Source organism: Macaca thibetana, chromosome 10 (genome assembly GCF_024542745.1).
Source record: "Macaca thibetana thibetana isolate TM-01 chromosome 10, ASM2454274v1, whole genome shotgun sequence".
Lineage (NCBI taxonomy): Eukaryota > Metazoa > Chordata > Mammalia > Primates > Cercopithecidae > Macaca > Macaca thibetana.
This window is the reverse complement of record NC_065587.1, coordinates 61,554,602-61,573,620: the sequence shown is the minus strand read 5'-3', so window position 1 is coordinate 61,573,620 and position 19,019 is coordinate 61,554,602. Positions and strand designations below refer to the sequence as shown.

At 48.0% G+C, this 19,019-nt stretch overlaps 1 protein-coding gene across 1 annotated transcript in view; it reads left to right on the top strand.

Annotated features, from left to right (window-relative positions):
* BPI (bactericidal permeability increasing protein) overlaps positions 1 to 19,019 on the top strand; it is a 34,187-nt gene that overhangs the window by 7,610 nt on the left and 7,558 nt on the right. The window contains exons 6-11 of the mRNA XM_050807138.1: positions 6,444 to 6,507; positions 8,254 to 8,345; positions 12,787 to 12,963; positions 13,697 to 13,756; positions 15,202 to 15,369; positions 16,544 to 16,611. Of these exons, the coding sequence (XP_050663095.1) occupies positions 6,444 to 6,507; positions 8,254 to 8,345; positions 12,787 to 12,963; positions 13,697 to 13,756; positions 15,202 to 15,369; positions 16,544 to 16,611 (629 nt within the window). The remainder of the gene's footprint in view (positions 1 to 6,443; positions 6,508 to 8,253; positions 8,346 to 12,786; positions 12,964 to 13,696; positions 13,757 to 15,201; positions 15,370 to 16,543; positions 16,612 to 19,019) is intronic.

The window sequence follows — 19,019 nt, the reverse complement described above, 5'->3', positions numbered from 1 at the left end:
GTAGTGCTTATAGCCCTTTGAAACCACAACCCCAGCTCTAAAAGCCAGTCGTGTATGTTTTGCTGAAGAATCCACCAAGAGACCAAGAGATGATCACTTCCCACACTCCCAACAAACTTTCCCTCATGCCTGCTTGGGCCACCTCTGCTTTTCCCCAGCCTTCCTCCCTGCTGAGAAAATGCCATTCCCTTCCTGCCTCCCTCTCTTCCCATACCCCTGGTAGACTCCTTCCTCCACCCCACCCCGAGTTCCTTCCTTGATGCTCCCCATTCAGACAAATGCCATTGATGAAGCTACATTTCTGGGCTTTGGCCAAACCCCAGTAGTAGCCCATTCCCTGAGGCTGGAACTAATATAAGGGACAGGTGTCGGCCAGCACTCCTCCAACCATGCCCACAGCCTCAACCCGCAACCCAGATACTTCAGATAAGGGACAAGGCCATTCATTCAGCTGGTTTTCCATTAACAAATTATAAATTTTTAAGAATCATCTGAGCCTGTCTCAAAAAGCAATGAGTTTTGGCTCTCTCCAGAGGGCAATGGAAGTCGTTGAAGGTTTAGGCAAGGGGGTGACCTGGCCAGATCTGTGCTTTAGAACAATTTCCCTGTCCGCTGTGGGAATGACTGGAGGGGCCAAGAGTAGGGGCAAGGAGACCACTGAGGAGGCTCGTGCAGTCTTCTAGGTGGAAGACGTTGGTTTCCTTGTTAAAGACACTAAACAGGTAGGGGGGCATCAATCATGTGAGAACATCTATCTGAAGATACTGTGTCAAAAGCTTAAAAAGCAAGAAATCAATGCATGTTTGTCAAAATGCATAACACAGTGGACTATAGAATGGGTTTTAGAGTCACATGGCAAGAGTGGAGCCAGTGGCTCGGTTGGGATTAGATGGGACAGTTCCAATGAGCAGGACAATCCCCAGCCAAAGTCTCAGGATAGCGTCTCAGGGTAAGTTTTGGCCCTGGCTCCAGGGCTTAACTAGCTGTGTAACCTTGAGGAAATGACTTGACCTTCTTGAACCACAATTTTACCATCTGTAAAATGGGGACATTAGGCCAGGCGTGGGGCTCACGCCTGTAATCCCAGCACTTTGGGAGGCCGAGGTGGGTGGATCACCTGAGGTTAGGAGTTCAAGACCAACTGGAGAAATCCTGTCTCTACTAAAAATGCCTGACCAACATGGAGAAATCCTGTCTCTACTAAAAATGCAAAATTAGCCGGGAGTGGTGGCACATGCCTGTAATCCCAGCTACTTGGGAGGCTGAGGCAGGAGAATTGCTTGAACCCAGAGGTGGAGGTTGCACTGAGCCAAGATCATGCCATTGCACTCCAGCCTGGGTAACAGGAGCGAAACTCTGTCTCAAAAAAAAAAAAAGAAGAGGACATTAATACTTTCTTCACCAAGGCACTATAAGGATTCATGAGATAATGCAGAAAATGTGCTCACTCACTAGGCTAGCTCACCCACAGTTCAGCTGTCTGTATAATCAAGTAATAGTCTGAGAAGAGTGTTGAGATATATTTAACATTTGGAACAATTACGATTATTTCTTAGTACCATTTAAAAGTGGCCCCTATAGCAGCCAAGCTAATAAGTAGTAAAGCTGCTGCTACTGTTGATGGTGATGATGATGGTGAGGTTGACGATAGTGATGGTAATGGTGGGGATGATGATGATGATGGTGATGGTGAGGATGATGATGGTTATGGTGAGGATGATAATAGTGATGGTGATGATGGTGATGGTGAGGTTGATGATGGTAATTATGAGGTTGATGATAGTGATAGTAATGGTGGAGGTGATGAGGATGGTGATGGTGATGGTGATGATGATGGTGATGGTGAGGTTGAGGATGATGATGGTGATGATGGTGATGGTGAGGTTGATGATGATAATGGTAATGGTGGGAATGATGATGATGATGGTGATGATGAGGATGGTGATGGTGATGAGGATAATGGCGATGGTGAGGTTGATGATGGTGATGGTGATGGGATGATGATGGTGGTGATGGTGATGGTGAGGATGATGGTGATGGTGATGGTGGGGATGATGATGGTGATGGTGAGGTTGATGATGGTAATGGTAATGGTGGGGATGATGATGATGGTGATATTGAGGATGATAATGGTGGTGGTGATGATGGTGATGGTGAGGTTGATGACGGTGATAGTAATGGTGGAGATGATGAGGTTGGTGATGTTGATGATGATGATGATGGTGATGGTGAGGCTGATGATGGTGATGGTGGGGATGATGATAATGGTGATGATGATGGTGGAGATTATAATGATGATGATGGTGATGGTGAGGTTGATGATGGTGATGGTGATGGGATTATTATGGTGGTGATGGTGATGGTGGGGTTGATGGTGATGGTGATGGTGGGGATGATGATGGTGATGGTGAGATTGATGATGATGATGCTGGGAATGATTATAATGGTGATGGTGATGGTGAGGATGATAATGGTGATGGTGATGATGGTGATGGTGAGGTTGATGACGGTGATGGTGGTGATGATGATGGTGATGGTGAGGTTGATGGTAATTATGAGGTTAATGATGGCGATAGTAATGGTGATGATGATGAGGATGGTGATGATGATGATGGTAATGGTGATGGTGATGGGATGATGATGGTGGTGATGGTGATGATGGGGATTATGGGGCTGGTGATGGTGAGGTTGATGATGGTGATGGTGGGGATGATGATAATGGTGATGGTGATGGTAGAGATTATAATGATGATGATGGTGATGGTAGGGATGATGATGGTGAGGGTGGGGATGATGATAATGGTGATGGTGATGGTGGAGATGATGATGATGGTGATGGTGATGGTGAGGTTGATGATGGTGATTGTGGGGATGATGATGATGATGATGGTGATGGTGAGACTGATGATGGTGATGGTGATGGTGATGGTGGTAAGCATATGCCTATTTAATAGACATTTTCTTCCTCCAAGGCAGGAGCTCATCCTGGGCAGTTTCAATGGTGATAGTGAAGTTGATGATGGTGATGGTGATGGTGATGGTGATGGTGGGGATGGTGATGATGTTGGCCCATATAATATACGGAGTGTTTACAGTGATCTGACACTATGTTAAGAACTCTTTCCATGGATTCCAGCATTTAATCCACACATTTTGGCACTTAATCCCCTGTGAGAGAGATTCCATGATTATCCCTATTTTACAGGTGAGTAAACTGAGATACAGAAAGAGGAAGTAATAGTGCTTGGATTCAAATCCAGGCTACCCTGCCTCAGAGATGAACCTTGCTCTTAATCATAAGATCCGATTTAGAAGCAAGTACTGGCCTGAATGAATGAATGAAGGAATGAGATGTCATGATACCAGGAGGGGCTGGAAATGGTGAGGAGTGAGCCAGGGAGTCTGCCCCCAGGGAATACAGTGTGTAGGACGGGTGTCTGAGAGAAGGAAGAGCCTGTGTCAGTACAAAGTGTGCATGAAGGGAAGAGCAGGGAGGGAGCTGGGATCCCATCAGGATTTGCTGTGATCTGGAGCCATCTGTTGGCCCTGATAGGTGAGCAACACTGGTGACAATGCCTGAGGTGCAGCTCAGGAGTCCAGCAGGGCCCCAGCTGCCAGCTGTGCGGCCCTCTGTTCCTGGGTCATTTGGAGAAGAGGCGCAGGTTCCTCGGAGAATGCCAGTCCAGGTCCTCTTAAGACTTCAAGAGCCTTATGTGGTAGAAACACACTTCAGGGAAACCAAATTTTCTCCTTCCCTCCTTCCCACTGCTGTCTTCCCTCCTTCCTTCCTTCCTTCCTTTCCTTCTTCCCTCCTTCCTTCCTTCCTTTCCTTCTTCCCACTCTTCTTCCTTTCTTTTGTTTTGTTTTGTTTTGTTTTGGTGATGAAGTCTCGCTCTGTTGCCTAGGCTGAAGTACAGTAGCACAATCTCAGCTCACTGCAACCTCCGCCTTCCAGGTTCAAGAGATTCTCCTGCCTCAGCCTCCTGAGTAGCTGGGATTACAGGCATCTGCAACCATGCCTGGCTCATTTTTGTATCTTTTGATAGAGACAGGATTTCACCATGTTGGCCAGACTGGTCTCGAACTCCTGACCTCAAGTGATCCACCCACCTCAGTCTCTCATAGTTCTGGGATTATAAGCATGAGTCACCGCGCCCAGCTCTTCCTTTCTTTTCTTTCTTTACTGTTTTTCTACCTTCCTTCCCTTTCTCCTTTTCTCCCTTTCTTCCTTCTTTATCTTCCCCTCTTCACTCCTTCCCCTTCCTCCCTCCATCCCCCAGGAAAAATAACTTGATTGACAGTGTAGAAGGAGGGATAGGGGGAGGATAGAGGTGACCTCTAGGCAGATGGTGCAGCCAACCCTAAGGAGGAGTAGGAACCTGAGGAGTTTGGTTTGGGATGTGCCAGCCTTGGGGACCAGTAGGAGACCCAGGGACAGTTGTCTATGAGGCATCTGGGTCCCCAGACTGGAGCTCAGATAAGCCTGGGCTGCAAAGTAGGGCCTGGGTACTGGCCACATGTTGGGAGCAGTGGGGGTGACTTCACCTGGGCTCCCAAAGACAGATGCTGAGACAGGGTTTGAGTGCAAGTCATTTATTGGGAGGGGTTCCCAGGCAGTGCAGTGAGGAGGTCGGGAGGCAGGGAAGGGGCTTTACTGAGTGGGTTGCTGCTATGGGCAACTGGGACTCAGTCCTGCTGGCAATTCTCAGAGGAAGGGTGGGGAGCACACCTCAGAATTGTTCCAGAAGCGGGAAGAAGGCTGGGGTATTTGTCTGCCACCTCCTAGCCTTCTTTCGTTGAAGGCTGTTCTTAGAGACCTAACTTCTTGGCACTTCTGAGCACAGTCCAGAGAGTGTGGGCGGGGCGCTGCAGCACCTGCCACAGGGGCCATGGGGATGCCTGAAACAGCTCAAGAAGAGGGCCTAAGTGGAAGGGACAGGGAGCCAGGAAGAGAGCCCAGAGAAGCTCCCACGTCTTCAGTGAAAGAGGAAGAGCTTGCAAAGGAGTCTGGGGAAAAGCCTGTAGGGGATAGGAAGAGAGCAGAAGGTCTTGGTCACAGGTCTCTAGAAGGAGTGTTTCTAGAAGGGAATGGGCAACCACACCAGGAGCTACCCAGTAGTCGAGAAAGGCAAGGACTGAAGAGACTCTGCTGGATTACTGAGGGGAAGGTCGTTCAAGAACAACATCGGGACAGGGAGGGAAGGAGCTTGTCTGACCACCAGCCCCAGCCCCAGTCTCTTAGTGAGGGGAAGGCTGTGGTTTCAATCCTATATTCCAGCTATCTATTGCTTGAAAACAAACAACTGAAAATTTGGTATCATAAAACAACCAGCATTGTTAATGTTCATGGATTCTGTGCATCAGGAAATCAGATGGGCATGACGGGGATGGCTGAGCTCTCTGCTCCATGAGGTCTGGGGCCTCACCTCAGAAGACTCAAAAGTTCCATGTTAGAATCACCTGGAGGGTTCCTCGCTCCCATCTCTGGTGACTGGGCTAGGAAGACTTGAAGTCTCAGCTCTGCTAGGACTATTGACCCAAGCCACTACCATGGCCCCTCCACGGGGCTTGGGCTTCTCATATCATTGAGTGGGTTCTGCATAGCCTTTTACGACCTCACCTCTGAAGTTACACAAAGGTGAGGTGTATTGTTGTGTACTGTTGCTTAGAAGCAAGTCACCAAGCCCAGATTCTAGTGGCAAGTTCACAGACTCCATCTCTTCGTGGGGGTGTGGCAAGGCCACATTACAGAAGAGCAAATGGAATGAAAAATATGATTTGCCACATTCCATTTTACAGATGAAGAGAGGTCTAGATAAATGGAACAACTTTCTCAGTGTCAAAGTCAGTGTGTGACCCAACACAAATCTTCTCAGGCTAGTGTTTGTTCCATTGCGAGTCACGGGCTAGGGGACAGGGGGATAGGGGTGGGGTGGCAAAGGCAGGTAGGGAATGGCTTCTCTGGCCATACATATCAAACGTGAGGGTGCCCACCTAGTTAAGTAGAAAGCCTGCCCATGCTCCCAGAAGCCCAGATAAGGGAAGGCTGGCCATTGACTACCTCGTATTTGTTTACTACCTCATTCCACAAAGGATCTGAGACAGCAAAATCAAACAGAAACAAAAGAAAAAACAAAACAGCAACAACAACAACAAATCACCTTATAAAATAGAAAACATAAACACCCATCAGGAAAGTTCCACACACAGGGCAGGAAGTAGAATGCAGTTATGTAGGCCATACAGTCATATACAGTTATTATTGCTAAGCTACATGTTCAACTCTGAGCTTCCTGGTGGCCAAAAAGAAAAAGGAAAGTTGATTGGCTACATAATTTTCAAGAAAACATTCAAGGAAAGCAAGGCATATCTGGCCCACTATTGCCAAGGGACGTTTTTCACTATGGGAAGACCTTACTGATTACTTGTTTGGTTCTCCCCAGGTCTGTGAGAAAGTGACCAGTTCTGTATCCTCCAAGCTGCAACCTTATTTCCAGACTCTGCCAGGTGAGGGCTGGATGAGGATCAAGGATAAAAAGGAACAGAAGGGGGAGGGTGTGAGGACGTCATGGTGGATGTGATGGGGCCGGCAAGTTTCCCAGACAGCCCTGGGCCTGGGTGGGAATGAGAAGAGTAGTAGGTTATGTTCAAGTGGCAGCTAGCATCGGATCAAGTCCTTGTGCTAGGTCCAGAAGTGAGGAGGACAAACAGCCCATACCGCCTCATTCCCTTAGCTCTGCAAGGGCCAAACAGCCAAATACTCCCAGCTCTCTAAGGCCAGAGACACATGACTGCCCTGAGATCTGATATTGGTCACTTCTTTTTGGATCTCAGTTTCCATGTCCTTAAAATGGGGACAATAATCTTCACCCCCAAGTACTTGGCAAGCTGCAAAGAACTGTGGCAGGCACTCAGGAAATTGTCCCCTCTCAGTCTCCCAACACTTCCCTGAGAGAAGCATTATTCTCCTCGTTTTTCACCCCATCCCCCTGTTCCCTAGCCCGTAACTCACAATGGAACAAGAGTAACCTGGCTGGGCTCACGCCTGTAATCCCAGCACTTTGGGAGGCCATGGCAGGCGGACCACCTGAGGTCAGAAGTTCAAGACCAGCTTGGCCAACATGGGAAAATCCTGTCCCTACTAAAATTACAAAAATTAGTCAGGCCTCATGGCAGACGCCTGTAATCCCAGCTACTTTGGAGGCTGAGGCAGGAAAATCACTTGAACCCAGGAGGCAGAGGTTGCAGTGAGCCAAGATCATGCCACTGCACTCCAGCCTGGGTGACAGAGCGAGACTCTGTCTCAAAAAAAAAAAAAAAAAAAAAAAAAAAATGAGGAACCTGAGGCTCAGAGAGTAGGTGAGACTTGTCCAGAGTCATGAAGCCATCAAGAGGCAGAAGCAAGATCCAAATCTGCAGCTAAGGTTTCCTTCACTCCAGAGCTGGGGCTTTCAGCTGCTCTCAGGACTACCTCGCTGTGAAACCTTGCATGGTTGGCACATAGTATATGCCCATTTAAGAGGCATTTTCTTCCTGCAGTACAGGAGCCCATCCTGGGCAGGTTCAATGCAGCTGCACTGCCCAAGGTTTGGCCTCACGAGGCAGGAAAAAGATTTTGGTCTGAATCCCAGCTTCATCCCTCACCAATCATTGGACAACTTGGATTTCTGAGCCTTGGTTTCTTCTCTGCTAACTGAGAAAAGGGATAAAGGAAGGGCTGATGTTTATTTAACTCTCATTGATTACTACTGGGAAACAGAGAAACTCTTCAGACTTGAGCCAGCCAGGGCTCAGCCTGGGCTATTATCAATGATCCGGACAATGATCCTCCCTGGCTTTTGCATGGAAAGGGCATTGGGCATCCACCTTCTCTCAAAACCCTCCCAGCATCTTTGAGGTCACTAGGATTCTCTCATTCTACAAATGACAAAAAAATGACTCAGAGAAGTGCAAAGACTTGTCCAAGGTCATCCAGAGTTTGGTTCAAGCCTAAGTCTCTCTGTGCCCTTGACCGTGTGTCTTAGCCACTCATCTCAGGGCTGTTGGAAGAAGAGAGTAAGGGGGTGTCTGTGAATGTGGGGTGTGGGTTCATTTTCCCTTAAGGTGAGCTCCCTTAAGGAGGGCTCCCTGGAGGAGGTGGGAATGGAACTTGCACTGTAGTTCTTGATCCAATTTTAGGGGATTCTTATCCTGCATTTCAGTTTCCAGGGATGATGCCATGGAAGCTAACTCATGGTCCATCTTTCTCTCTAGTAATGACCAAAATAGATGCTGTGGCTGGAATCAACTATGGGCTGGTGGCACCTCCAATAACCACGGCTGAGACCCTGGATGTACAGATGAAGGTGAGGCTGACACTGAGAATCACACACCCTCACACTTCTGTCTCAGACACTCCAGGGCTCCCCAGTCCTTGGAAACAAATTTTATAATGTCCCCCACTTCCTATCTGACTCACCACCACCCTCTCTACTCTCCCAGCCTCTCCCTGCTCCAGTCACACTGGCCTCCCCGCCATTCCTGAAACACACCATGCCTGCCCGTCCCCAAGGCCTTTGCCCTTGCTTTTTCTCTGCCTGGGTGCCCTTCCCCAGGTTTCCACACAGCTCTCCCTTGCTTCCTTCAAGTCTTTACTCAAATATTCCCTTCCTAGAGAGGCCTTCCCAGATCACTATCACTGAAATAGCTCTCTCCTCTTCCCCTACATCCTGCTTTATTACCAATACACACACACACACAGTCTCAAGTCTGTCTCCCTCACTATGATGAGAGAGAAGGAACTTCAACTGCTTTGTTCACTACAATATGTGCAGCACCTAGACCAATGGTTGGCACATAGTAGGTGCTCAATAAATTATTTGTTGGATGGATGAATGGGTGGATGGATATATGGATGGAGGGGTAGTTTGATGGGTGGGTGGGTGAATGGATGGGTGGGTGGGTAGACAGGTGGATGGGTAAGTGGATGGGGGGGTGGGTGTGTTGGTGGATGAATGAATGGATGGATAGATGGATGGATGGATGGATGGATGGATGGGTAAGTGGGTGGATGTATGGGTGGATGAAAGAATGAGTGGGTGGGTAGATGGGTGGGTGGGTAGGTGGATGGTTGAGTGTGTGGGTGTATTGGTGGATGGATGGGTAGGTGGATGGGTGGGTGGATGAATGGATGGGTGGGTGGGTAGATGGATGGGTGGGTGGGTGTATTGGTGGGTGGGTGGATGGATGGATGGATGGATGGATGGATGGATGGATGGATACATGGATAGTTGGGTAGGTTGATGGGTGGGTGGATGAATGGATGGGTGGGTCGGTAGTGGGTGGGTGGGTAGGCGAATGGGTTGGTGGATGTATTGGTGGGTGGATGGATGGATGGATGGATAAGTGGTTGGATGGGTGGGTGGATGAATGAATGGGTGAGTGGGTAGATGGGTGGGTGGGTAGGTGGATGGGTGAGTGGGTGGGTGTGTTGGTGGATGGATGGGTAGGTGGCTGGGTGGGTGGATGAATGGATCAGCGGGTGGATGGGTTGATGGGTGGGTGGGTAGGTGAATGGGTGGATGGGTGTATTGGTGGGTGGATGGATGGATGGATGCATGGATAGATGGGTAGGTGGATAGGTGGGCAGATGAATGGATGGGTGGGTGGGTAGATGGGTGGGTAGGTAGGTGGATGGGTGGGCAGATGAATGGATGGGTGGGTGGGTAGATGGGTGGGTGGGTAGGTGGATGGGTGGGTGAGTGTATTGGTGGATGGATGGATGGAAGGATGGATGGATGGATGGATGGATGAATGGATGGATGGATGGATAGATAAGTGGGTAAGTGGGTGGGTGGGTGGATAGAAGGAAGGATGTATGTTTGTATGTACGGATGGATGGATGGATGAATGGATGGATGGAGTTTTATTGCATGCTGCTCCCTCCCTTACTCACCACCCTCCAACCAGGCACACTGGCCTTACACTTCCTCAAATAGGTTAATCTTCCTCTCACCTCAGGGCCTTTGTCCTAGCTGTTCCCTCTGCCTGGTACTCCCTTTCTTCCCAATGCCCATCTGTACCCTGCTGGCTTCTTACAGTACTCTGCATGGATCTTCGCTCAGCTGTCACTCCCAGAGCAGCCTTCCCTACCACCCCAGCAAGGCTGGGTCCCACTCTGAAATTCATCCTGGATTGTGCCTCCTTCAGTCCTTCCACATTGGTGATTTCCCTCTTTGTTTACAGTTTGTTTGTTTCAAAACACATTCAATGTGAAAAAGAAAATTTAGAAACTGCAGAGGAATTCAGAAATAAATATAGGAAAGAAGGAAAAGATAGAAAAAGAGAGAGAAGAAGTACCTGAGTCTACAACCTAGAGATAAGCACCATCAATAAACAAGTGTAGATCCCTCCAACCCTTGTCTTTGCAGAAACAGAGGAAGATACACACACACACACACACACACAGAGAGAGAGAGAGAGAAACAAATGTACACATATATAGGCATAAAAACAAATACACACAAAACCCACAATATAGAAACAGGAAAAAATGCACACACATGTACTCACATACAGACAACAAAATACACGCAGACATATATTTTGCATGTGTCATATTATATATTCTGCTTTACAACTTTAAAAAATCGATATGTATAATAGGAACATCTTTGCCATCCACAAAATATCCTCTTGCAGCCCTTTACTGGCTGCTTGGTTTTTCAGCGGACAGCTTGGGATAAGGTACGAGTACAGTGCTCCCTCCTGGGACACTTGGGCTCTCCATTTTTTTCTACAAACGTAACCAAAGCTGCAGTGATCATCCTTGCAATTGTGTCTCTGTCCATCCTTGAGCATTCCCTAAAAGAGGAATTGCTAGACCAAATGGCATACTAAGAAAAAAAAAAAAATGAATACCCACATATATCTAAGTGATACAACAGAGGAAAAGATTAAAACAATAGGTAATTATCTTCAGTGAATAAGAAAGGTCCTGTTTATCTCCTGGGCTCCTGCCCAGAGTTGATCACTGACAACCATGGAGTGTGTTAACTTCCCAGGTCCCTGGTTCTAAGCACTCACATAAATGCATAAGAAAATCCATCTAGGGGGGCCGGGCGCGGTGGCTCAAGCCTGTAATCCCAGCACTTTGGGAGGCCGAGACGGGTGGATCACGAGGTCAGGAGATCGAGACCATCCTGGCTAACACGGTGAAACCCCGTCTCTACTAAAAAATGCAAAAAACTAGCCCGCCGAGGTGGCGGGCGCCTGTAGTCCCAGCTACTCGGGAGGCTGAGGCAGGAGAATGGCGTGAACCCAGGAGGCGGAGCTTGCAGTGAGCTGAGATCCGGCCACTGCACTCCAGCCTGGGCGACAGAGCAAGACCCGTCTCCAAAAAAAAAAAAGAAAATCCATCTAGATTTTGCTGATGATCTACATGAATGGGTACACACTGTTCTTCCACTTGCTTTTCTCACTTAACAAGATGATTTCTAGTCAGTACATAGGTCCATCTTTATTATTATTATTTGAGATAGAGTTTTGTCTTGTTGCCCAGGCTGGAGTGCGATGGCGTGACCTCCACTCACTCCAACCTCTGCTTCCAGGTTCAGGCGATTCTCCTGTCTCAACCTGCAGCAGCTGGGATTACAGGCTCCCGCCACCACGCCTGGCTAATTTTTTGTATTTTAGTAGAGATGGGGTTTCACCACGTTGACCAGGCTAGTCTCAATTTCCTGACCTCTGGTGATCCACCTGCCTTGGCCTCCCAAAGTGCTGGGATTACAGGTGTGAGCCACTGCGCCCAGTCCATCTTATTATTATTAAGAGTTGCATGTATTCCATAATATGGAGGTTATGTTTGTTAATTTTAAGTAATAAAATAATTATAAGGTACAGAGAATGCTATACACTTCCAAGTACCCAACACACAGATTTAAGAAATCTTACCATTTTGTCATATTTGCTTCTGATTTTTTAAAAAATAAAAAACATTGTAGAAATAACTAAGGAGGCCCCCTTGAGTGCCTCTCCCCACACCCCAGAACCGTGCTGATGATGTTGGTGTGTGTCCTTCTTGCCTGTGTTTTTATACTTTTTATGGGCCTTTAAATTTTACATAAGTGGTATCCTACCATATGTATCCATCTATAATTTGGTTTTTTAAGCTCAACATTTATTTGCTAAAAAATGATCTGCTTTTGCAACATATTGCCAAATTGCTTTTCAGAAACATAAAGAGCAACCCTAGAAACTTATGAAAGCTCTCACCAAACACTAGATAGCATCAGTTTAAAGCACACACAACACTCAAAACAATTGACCTCTTTTCCCATTTTGCTAACTTCACAGATGAAACAAACAAGATTTCACTGTTCTTTTCATAGGGCTTCTGTGCTTACTAGCAAGGTTGAGGTTGAGACAATGGAGTGGTTAGGAGAATGTTCACTGGACATTGGAGGCTTGGGTTCAATTTCTGGCTCTGCCACTTACTAGCTGTGTGACCTTGGGCAAGTCACTTCACCTCCGTGTGCCTCAGTGTCCTCTCCTATACGATGAGCAAAATTATACCTGCCTTCCCAGGACTGGCATGAAACGCACTTAGAAACTAATGCCCAGGAGGCATTTGATGCTACTGTTAACTTCTGATCATTGCTTTTTCTTTTTCTTTTTTTTTTATTTGGTCATTCCTTTTTCCTTTGCGAGTGTACAAATGGTGTCTTCAGCCCATTTTTCCCTGGGTGGAGATGCTGACTTATAATTCCTGAAGAACACCTGGGCTCACTCTGTTGCCTCTACCTCCAGGGGGAGTTTTACAGTCAGAACCACCACAATCCACCTCCCTTTGCTCCAGCAGTGATGGAGTTTCCTGCTGCCCATGACCACATGGTATACCTGGGCCTCTCAGACTACTTCTTCAACACAGCCGGGCTTGTATACCAACAGGCTGGGGTCTTGAAGATGACCCTTAGAGATGACATGGTAAGGCTGGGCTGTGGGTGGGTGTGGGAAGAACACTGGACCCAGAGTCCTGCAGCCCTTCCAGACAAATCTGGAAAAAGCTTTTCTCACATTGAGGGAGGTTAAGGTGTTGACTCTAGAGTCAGCTAGAGCTGAGTTCCAATATCGGCACCCCCCGTCTCCAGCTGGGTGGCCCAGGTCAATTACTCTACCTCTCAGAACTTGTTATGTCTTCTGTAAAACACCAATAACTGGTTTTCTCCAAAGGGTGTCATGAAGATTCAATGAGATAGTAATGCCTGATTAAACGAGATATTAGTCTATGAGAGGACCGAACACAGAGCTTTGAACGTAGAAAGTAATGAATAAGAAACGTAAGGGCTACATTGACGAGTACTTGTCAGACTCTGTTATCCAGTCCTAGCATCACACTAAGGCAGAGGCAGACTCTGCCTTAGCCTTAATGTGGCATCCTATGAGATTGGTTTGAGGGCAGATTGGGCTTTCTCAGGAGCAAAAAGCAAGCAGGCGGTCACTGACTAGCTCCTAACCATTCTGGGCCAACTGCTGCAGAAGGTGTGGCTTGGCTTCCGGGCTGGTTGCTGCAGAATTTGTGGGTCAGTGCTCTGTTGTCACATAGGGGCTGGCCACTGTCGGTGTGTGCAGTCAGCCTCTCGCCCCCATATAGGACTTACCCCCTCCACTCCGTCTATAACAGCATCCTCCGAGATCCTTTTCTCATCTCTTGCTACAGATTCCAAAGGAGTCCAAATTTCGACTGACAACCAAATTCTTTGGAACCTTCCTACCTGAGGTATGGAAGACCTTGCTTTCCTTTAGTGAGCCCGGGGGTTCTGGGAGGACAGGGCTTTGCTGAGTGGATAAGGAGACCCTCCCCTCCACCCAACATACACACACAAGATCCAGAAGCAACCCAGCATGAAAGGGTGGAAACAGCTTCATCCCCAGAACAGAGAAAGGCTGCAAGTGCCCAGTTGATCAGGTGTGGGAGTAGATGCTGGCTGGAGGTAGAGGGAGGATCTTTCATGCAATAAATTTCTATTGAATGCCCACCATGTGCCTGGGGCCCTGTGCTGGGAACCCAACAAAACAGGCCACCTCCCTACCCTCCTGAAGCTCCCAGACCAGTAGAGAGAGAAAAATATATCCAGACACCCAAAACAATAACAAAAATAATGTGGACTGTTACCAGTGAAGCCAACAGGTGGATGAGGTTACTTTAGACAAGGTGGTCAGGGAGGGCCTCTGTCTTTTTCTGCTCAGGCTACCATAACAAAATGCCACAAACCAGGTGGCATAAATAACAGAATTTATTTCTCATAGCTCTCGAGACTGGAAGTTCAAGGTTAAGGTGTCAGCAGATTTGGTTTCTAGTGAGGGCTGTCTTCCTGGCTTGTAGACTGCCTCCTTCTTGCTGTGTCCTCACAGGGCCTTTTCTCAATGCATGCATGGCAGTGGGTGGGAGAGAGCTCTCTGGTGTCTCTTCTTATAAGGACACTAATTCTATCGGATCAGGGCCTGACCTACCATTATGAACTCACTTAACCTCAGTTACTTCCTTAGAGGCCCTTCTCCAAATGAAGCCACACTGGGAATTAGGGTTTCGACATATGAATTTGGGGGAACACAAACATTCTGTTCATAGCAGCATCTCTGGTGGTAAAACCCCATAAATTTCTACACAGAGAAGCTCTGGTTGGGGGGAGAGGTGCGGCCGGCAGGGGTATCCAGGAGTGTTGTCTTGAACCTTCTTTGCATAACAATCACTTTATTTTTACTCAGACTGTGGGTTTAACTGGGGGAAGATCAGAGACTAAGAGAGACGGGAAGAAGGTCACCAATGCCCTCCTTAGTTCCCCCTTGAAGCCGCTACTGCTGTCTGAGAAAGTAACATCTGCAGAGACCTGAAGGAAGGGAAAGAGCCGAGAGAGAAGAATGCAAGGAAAAGCATCTAACAAGGGGGAACAGAGAGGGCAAAGGGTTTTAGATGGCAAGAGAGTTTGTTGAGTTTGAGGCACAGAAAGAGTTCCGTGTGGCTGAAGATGGAAGACAAGAGGCAGAGGCACATGTGGTAAGGCTGGCAGGGTGCCAGCTGGCAGACTGTGCAATCTTAGGATTTATTCTAAGAGCAATGGGAAGACAATGAAGGTATTTAAGCAGGGGCAGGCCAAGATAGGATTCATAAACATTTTAACAGAAACTCCTTCTTTCGTTGGTTGTCTCCACTGGGGGCTGCAGGTGGCCAAGATGTTTCCCAACATGAAGATAGAGATCCACGTCTCAGCCTCTGCCCCACCACACCTGTCCGTGCAGCCCACCGGCCTTACCTTCTACCCTGCCGTGGATGTCCAGACCTTTGCCGTCCTCCCCAACTCCTCCCTGGCTTCCCTCTTCCTGATTGGCGTGGTAAGCTGTTCCTGGGTGTGGACAGATGAGGAGCCCCAGACAGTCCCAAGAGCACTGTCTTTGGAGTCAGGAGATCATGTGAATCCTGTCTGGATTCAGACCTGGACTGTCACTCCAGAGCCTGAGACTTGAGTCACTGTACTCAACGGTGCCGGCTCCTGAAGGTATTCATCCCCCCAGCCATTCACTAGTGCATTTGTTTACTTATTCATTCTATTATTCATTCGGTCAATTTCTCATTCATTCAATTATTCATTCCATGTTGGCGTGAAATATGTGTACTGTTTCCAATTCATTCACTTATATCTTTAGTCATTCAATTATGCATTTGTGTATTTGTTCATTCATTCAATTATTAATTCATTCAGTTATTTATTAGATTGTTGACTTGAAATATGCCTTTTCTGATTCCCACACGCATTCATTTATTCAATTATTCATTTACTTATGCCTTTGTTCAATTGATCATTCATTTGTATATTTGTTCATTTATTCATCCATCATGTATTCATTCATGCATATCTTTGTTATTCTTTCATTCACATATTTTTTAATCCTTCATTTACCTCAGTTTTCACTCCATTGTTGATTTATCCATTCATCCCTTTGATCACTCCATCACTCCACAAAGATTTGATGGCACCCGTACGGCCACTGAGGGTGTGGTTCAGACACTCTCTGCACCAGGAAGCACTTAGAGGCCTTAGGCAAGTCCACGTGGTCTCCCAAGCTGAGACCTGTTATTCCCACTTTGCGCACAGAATAGGTCCTGCGGGGTCATCCAAGGCCACACAGACTGCACAGAACAGCTGAGGTGGGAACCCGGGACTTCCTCCTCCTATTTTTTGAATGAATTAATGAATGAGGGATTGTGAGAACAGGGCTGGCCTGGACTGCAGCACTGAAGTCTGCCTTATGTAGCCCCTCCAAGAGTGGCCCAAGAACTCTGAAATGGTCCTGGAAGTAGAGAGAGAAAATGGAATTTGGCTGACAGTTTAGGACTCAACAGCCACAAAGCCAAGGGAAGGGTCCCCACTCCTCCGGCTCTGCAGGCCTGACCCCACGGTGTGCGCTGCCCTGCGGAGCCGCTGTGAAGCTGACCCTTCTCGGTTTGGAGGCCTTGCAGCCAGGCGCCTGGGTCAGGGCACTTCACCCTGGGTTGTTGTTTTGGCAGAGCACGACTGGTTCCATGGAGGTTGGCGCCAAGTCCGACAGGCTTGTTGGAAAGCTCAAGGTGGATAGGTAAGTGGGCCTGTGAGGGGAGGAGGGGGCTCCCCCTCTGTCTTTGGTGTCCATGGGATGGCAGTGGCCCTGTGATGTACAGAAGCACTGCATTGTTGCTTTCCTGTTGGTTCATCACATTAAAACCTCAAAGAGTGTGCAATGGCCACAGTATCCCCATTTGGCAGACCATGAAACTGATGCTCAGAGAAAAAGTGATTTGCTCGAGGTCACACATTGTAGGTGACCAACCATCTCAGCTTACCTACAAATGTCCCAGTTCTAGCAGTGACAGTCCTGTGTTCTGGGACATGGCCAGTCCTCATGTCTGGGAGGCATCAGCTGATGATCCCCACTGAACCACAACAGCATCCAGCTGCCCCATGTCCCTGGCTTTCCTTGACACTAGAAAATCCCACTTCAACTTCTTCTCACCCCATCCTCAGGACTTTAACCACCATCCTCTGCTGGGAAACTCTAGAATCCACATGGCCCTGATTCGAGTCCCGGCAGGGGAGTTTGTGGTTAAGAGTGTGGCCCTGACATGAGGCTGCCTGCGTTTGAAGTGCAGCTCACCTTGGCAAGCTCCAAAATGCTGCCAACTTCAGTTCTCTGGCTGTGAAATAAGCCCAGTAAGGCCGGGCGCAGTGGCTCACGCCTGTAATCCCACCTCTTTGGGAGGGAGGATCACCTGAGGTCAGGAGTTTGAGACCAATCTGGCCAGCATGGTGAAACCCCGTCTCTACTAAAAATACAAAAATTAGCTGGGCGTGGTGGCGGGCGCCTGTAATCCCAGCTACTGGGGAGGCTGAGGCAGGAGAATGGCTTGTACCTGGGAGGCGGAGGTTGCAGTGAGCCAAGATCATGCCACTACACTCCAGCCTAGGAGATAGCGTGAGACTCTGTCTCAAAAAATAAAATAAAATAAAATAAGCCCAGTAATTACTTTGCCGACAGCATCATTGTGAGCTGAAATGAGGTATTAATATGTGTTGAAGTGTTTAGAACACTTCTAGGGACAGAATAAACACTCAATATGCAAGAGGGAAAGAGAAACAGAAACTCAGAGAGAAATACAGGCCAGGCAAGGTGGCTCACGCCTCTCTCCCAGCACTTTGGGAGGCCATGGTGGGAGGATCACCTGAGCCCAAGAGTTCAAGACTAGCCGGGGCAACATAGTGAGACCTCGCCTCTACCAAAAAAATTTTTTTAATTAGCCAGGTGTGGTGGTGCATGCCTGGGGTCCCAGCTACTCGAGAGGCTGAGGTGGGAGGATCAGTTGAGACTGGGAGGTCGAGGCTGCAGTGAGCCATGTTCGAGCCACTGTACTCTAGCCTGGGCAACAGAGCAAGACCCTGTCCCAAAATAAATAAATGGATTTTTTAAAGTAAAGAAATACAGAAAGGGAGGTTGAGACATAGAGAAAGAGTCAGAGGTACAGAGAGTGACACTCAGAGGAGACAGACACGAAGGAAGGGAGGGAGGGGAGAGATGTAGAAAAGGAAAGGCAGAGACAGAGGGAGACACTCAGAGAGACAGAGGAAGGGAGTAGGGGGCAGAGAGAAGGAAACACCGTACGCAAGCAGATGTGATGGCCCCCCGCAGGGAGACCCGGCACCTGCCTCTTCAGCACGTTTGCGCTGTTTTCACGCAGCCTTGACCCACATCCCTGCCCGGTCCCGCCTTCTCCCTGACACCGAGCCGTCCTTCTTCACCTTGAGACAGGCCCCAGAGGTTTATGCGCAGCTCATTTCTCCTGGCATCGTGTTGACAAGCGTTACTGCTTCAGAAACGTATAGATCCAATTTCTCCTGAAACACCCATGGGCCTCTCGAGTAAAGGAGCTGGAGAGGATACAGCTGGGTGTGGGCTGAGCACAGGCTTTCTGGAATATGCAGGGGATGGGGATAGGGTGTGAGAGTCCATGGAGCAGAAATCCTGGGGCTACTGACTCTTGAGGAGCAAGGGCAAGTTTTCAAGCTTTGTACAGTGTTGGAGACAACCCGGGCTTTGCCTTCGAGGAGCCCTGTTTGAAACCCTGCTGTCTTTCTTTCTTGCTTACTTGCTTGCTTTCTTGCTTTCTTGCTTTCTCTTTCTTTCTTTCTTTCTTTTCTTTCTTTTTTCTTTTCTTTCTTTCTTTTCTTTCTTTTTTCTTTTCTTTCTTTCTTTCTCTCTTTCTTTTCTTTCTCTCTTTCTTCCTTCCTTCCTTCTTTCCTTTCTTTCTTCCTTTTGTCTTTCTTTCTTTCTTTCAGAGTTTTGCTCTGTCACCCAGACTGGTGGGCAGTGTGACATGATCTCAGCTCACTGCAACCCCCACCTCCCGGGTTCAAGCGATTCTCCTGCCTCAGCCTCCTGAGCAGCTGGGACTAGAGGCACACACCACCACACCTGGCTAATTTTTGTATTTTTGGTAGAGACAGCGTTTCCCA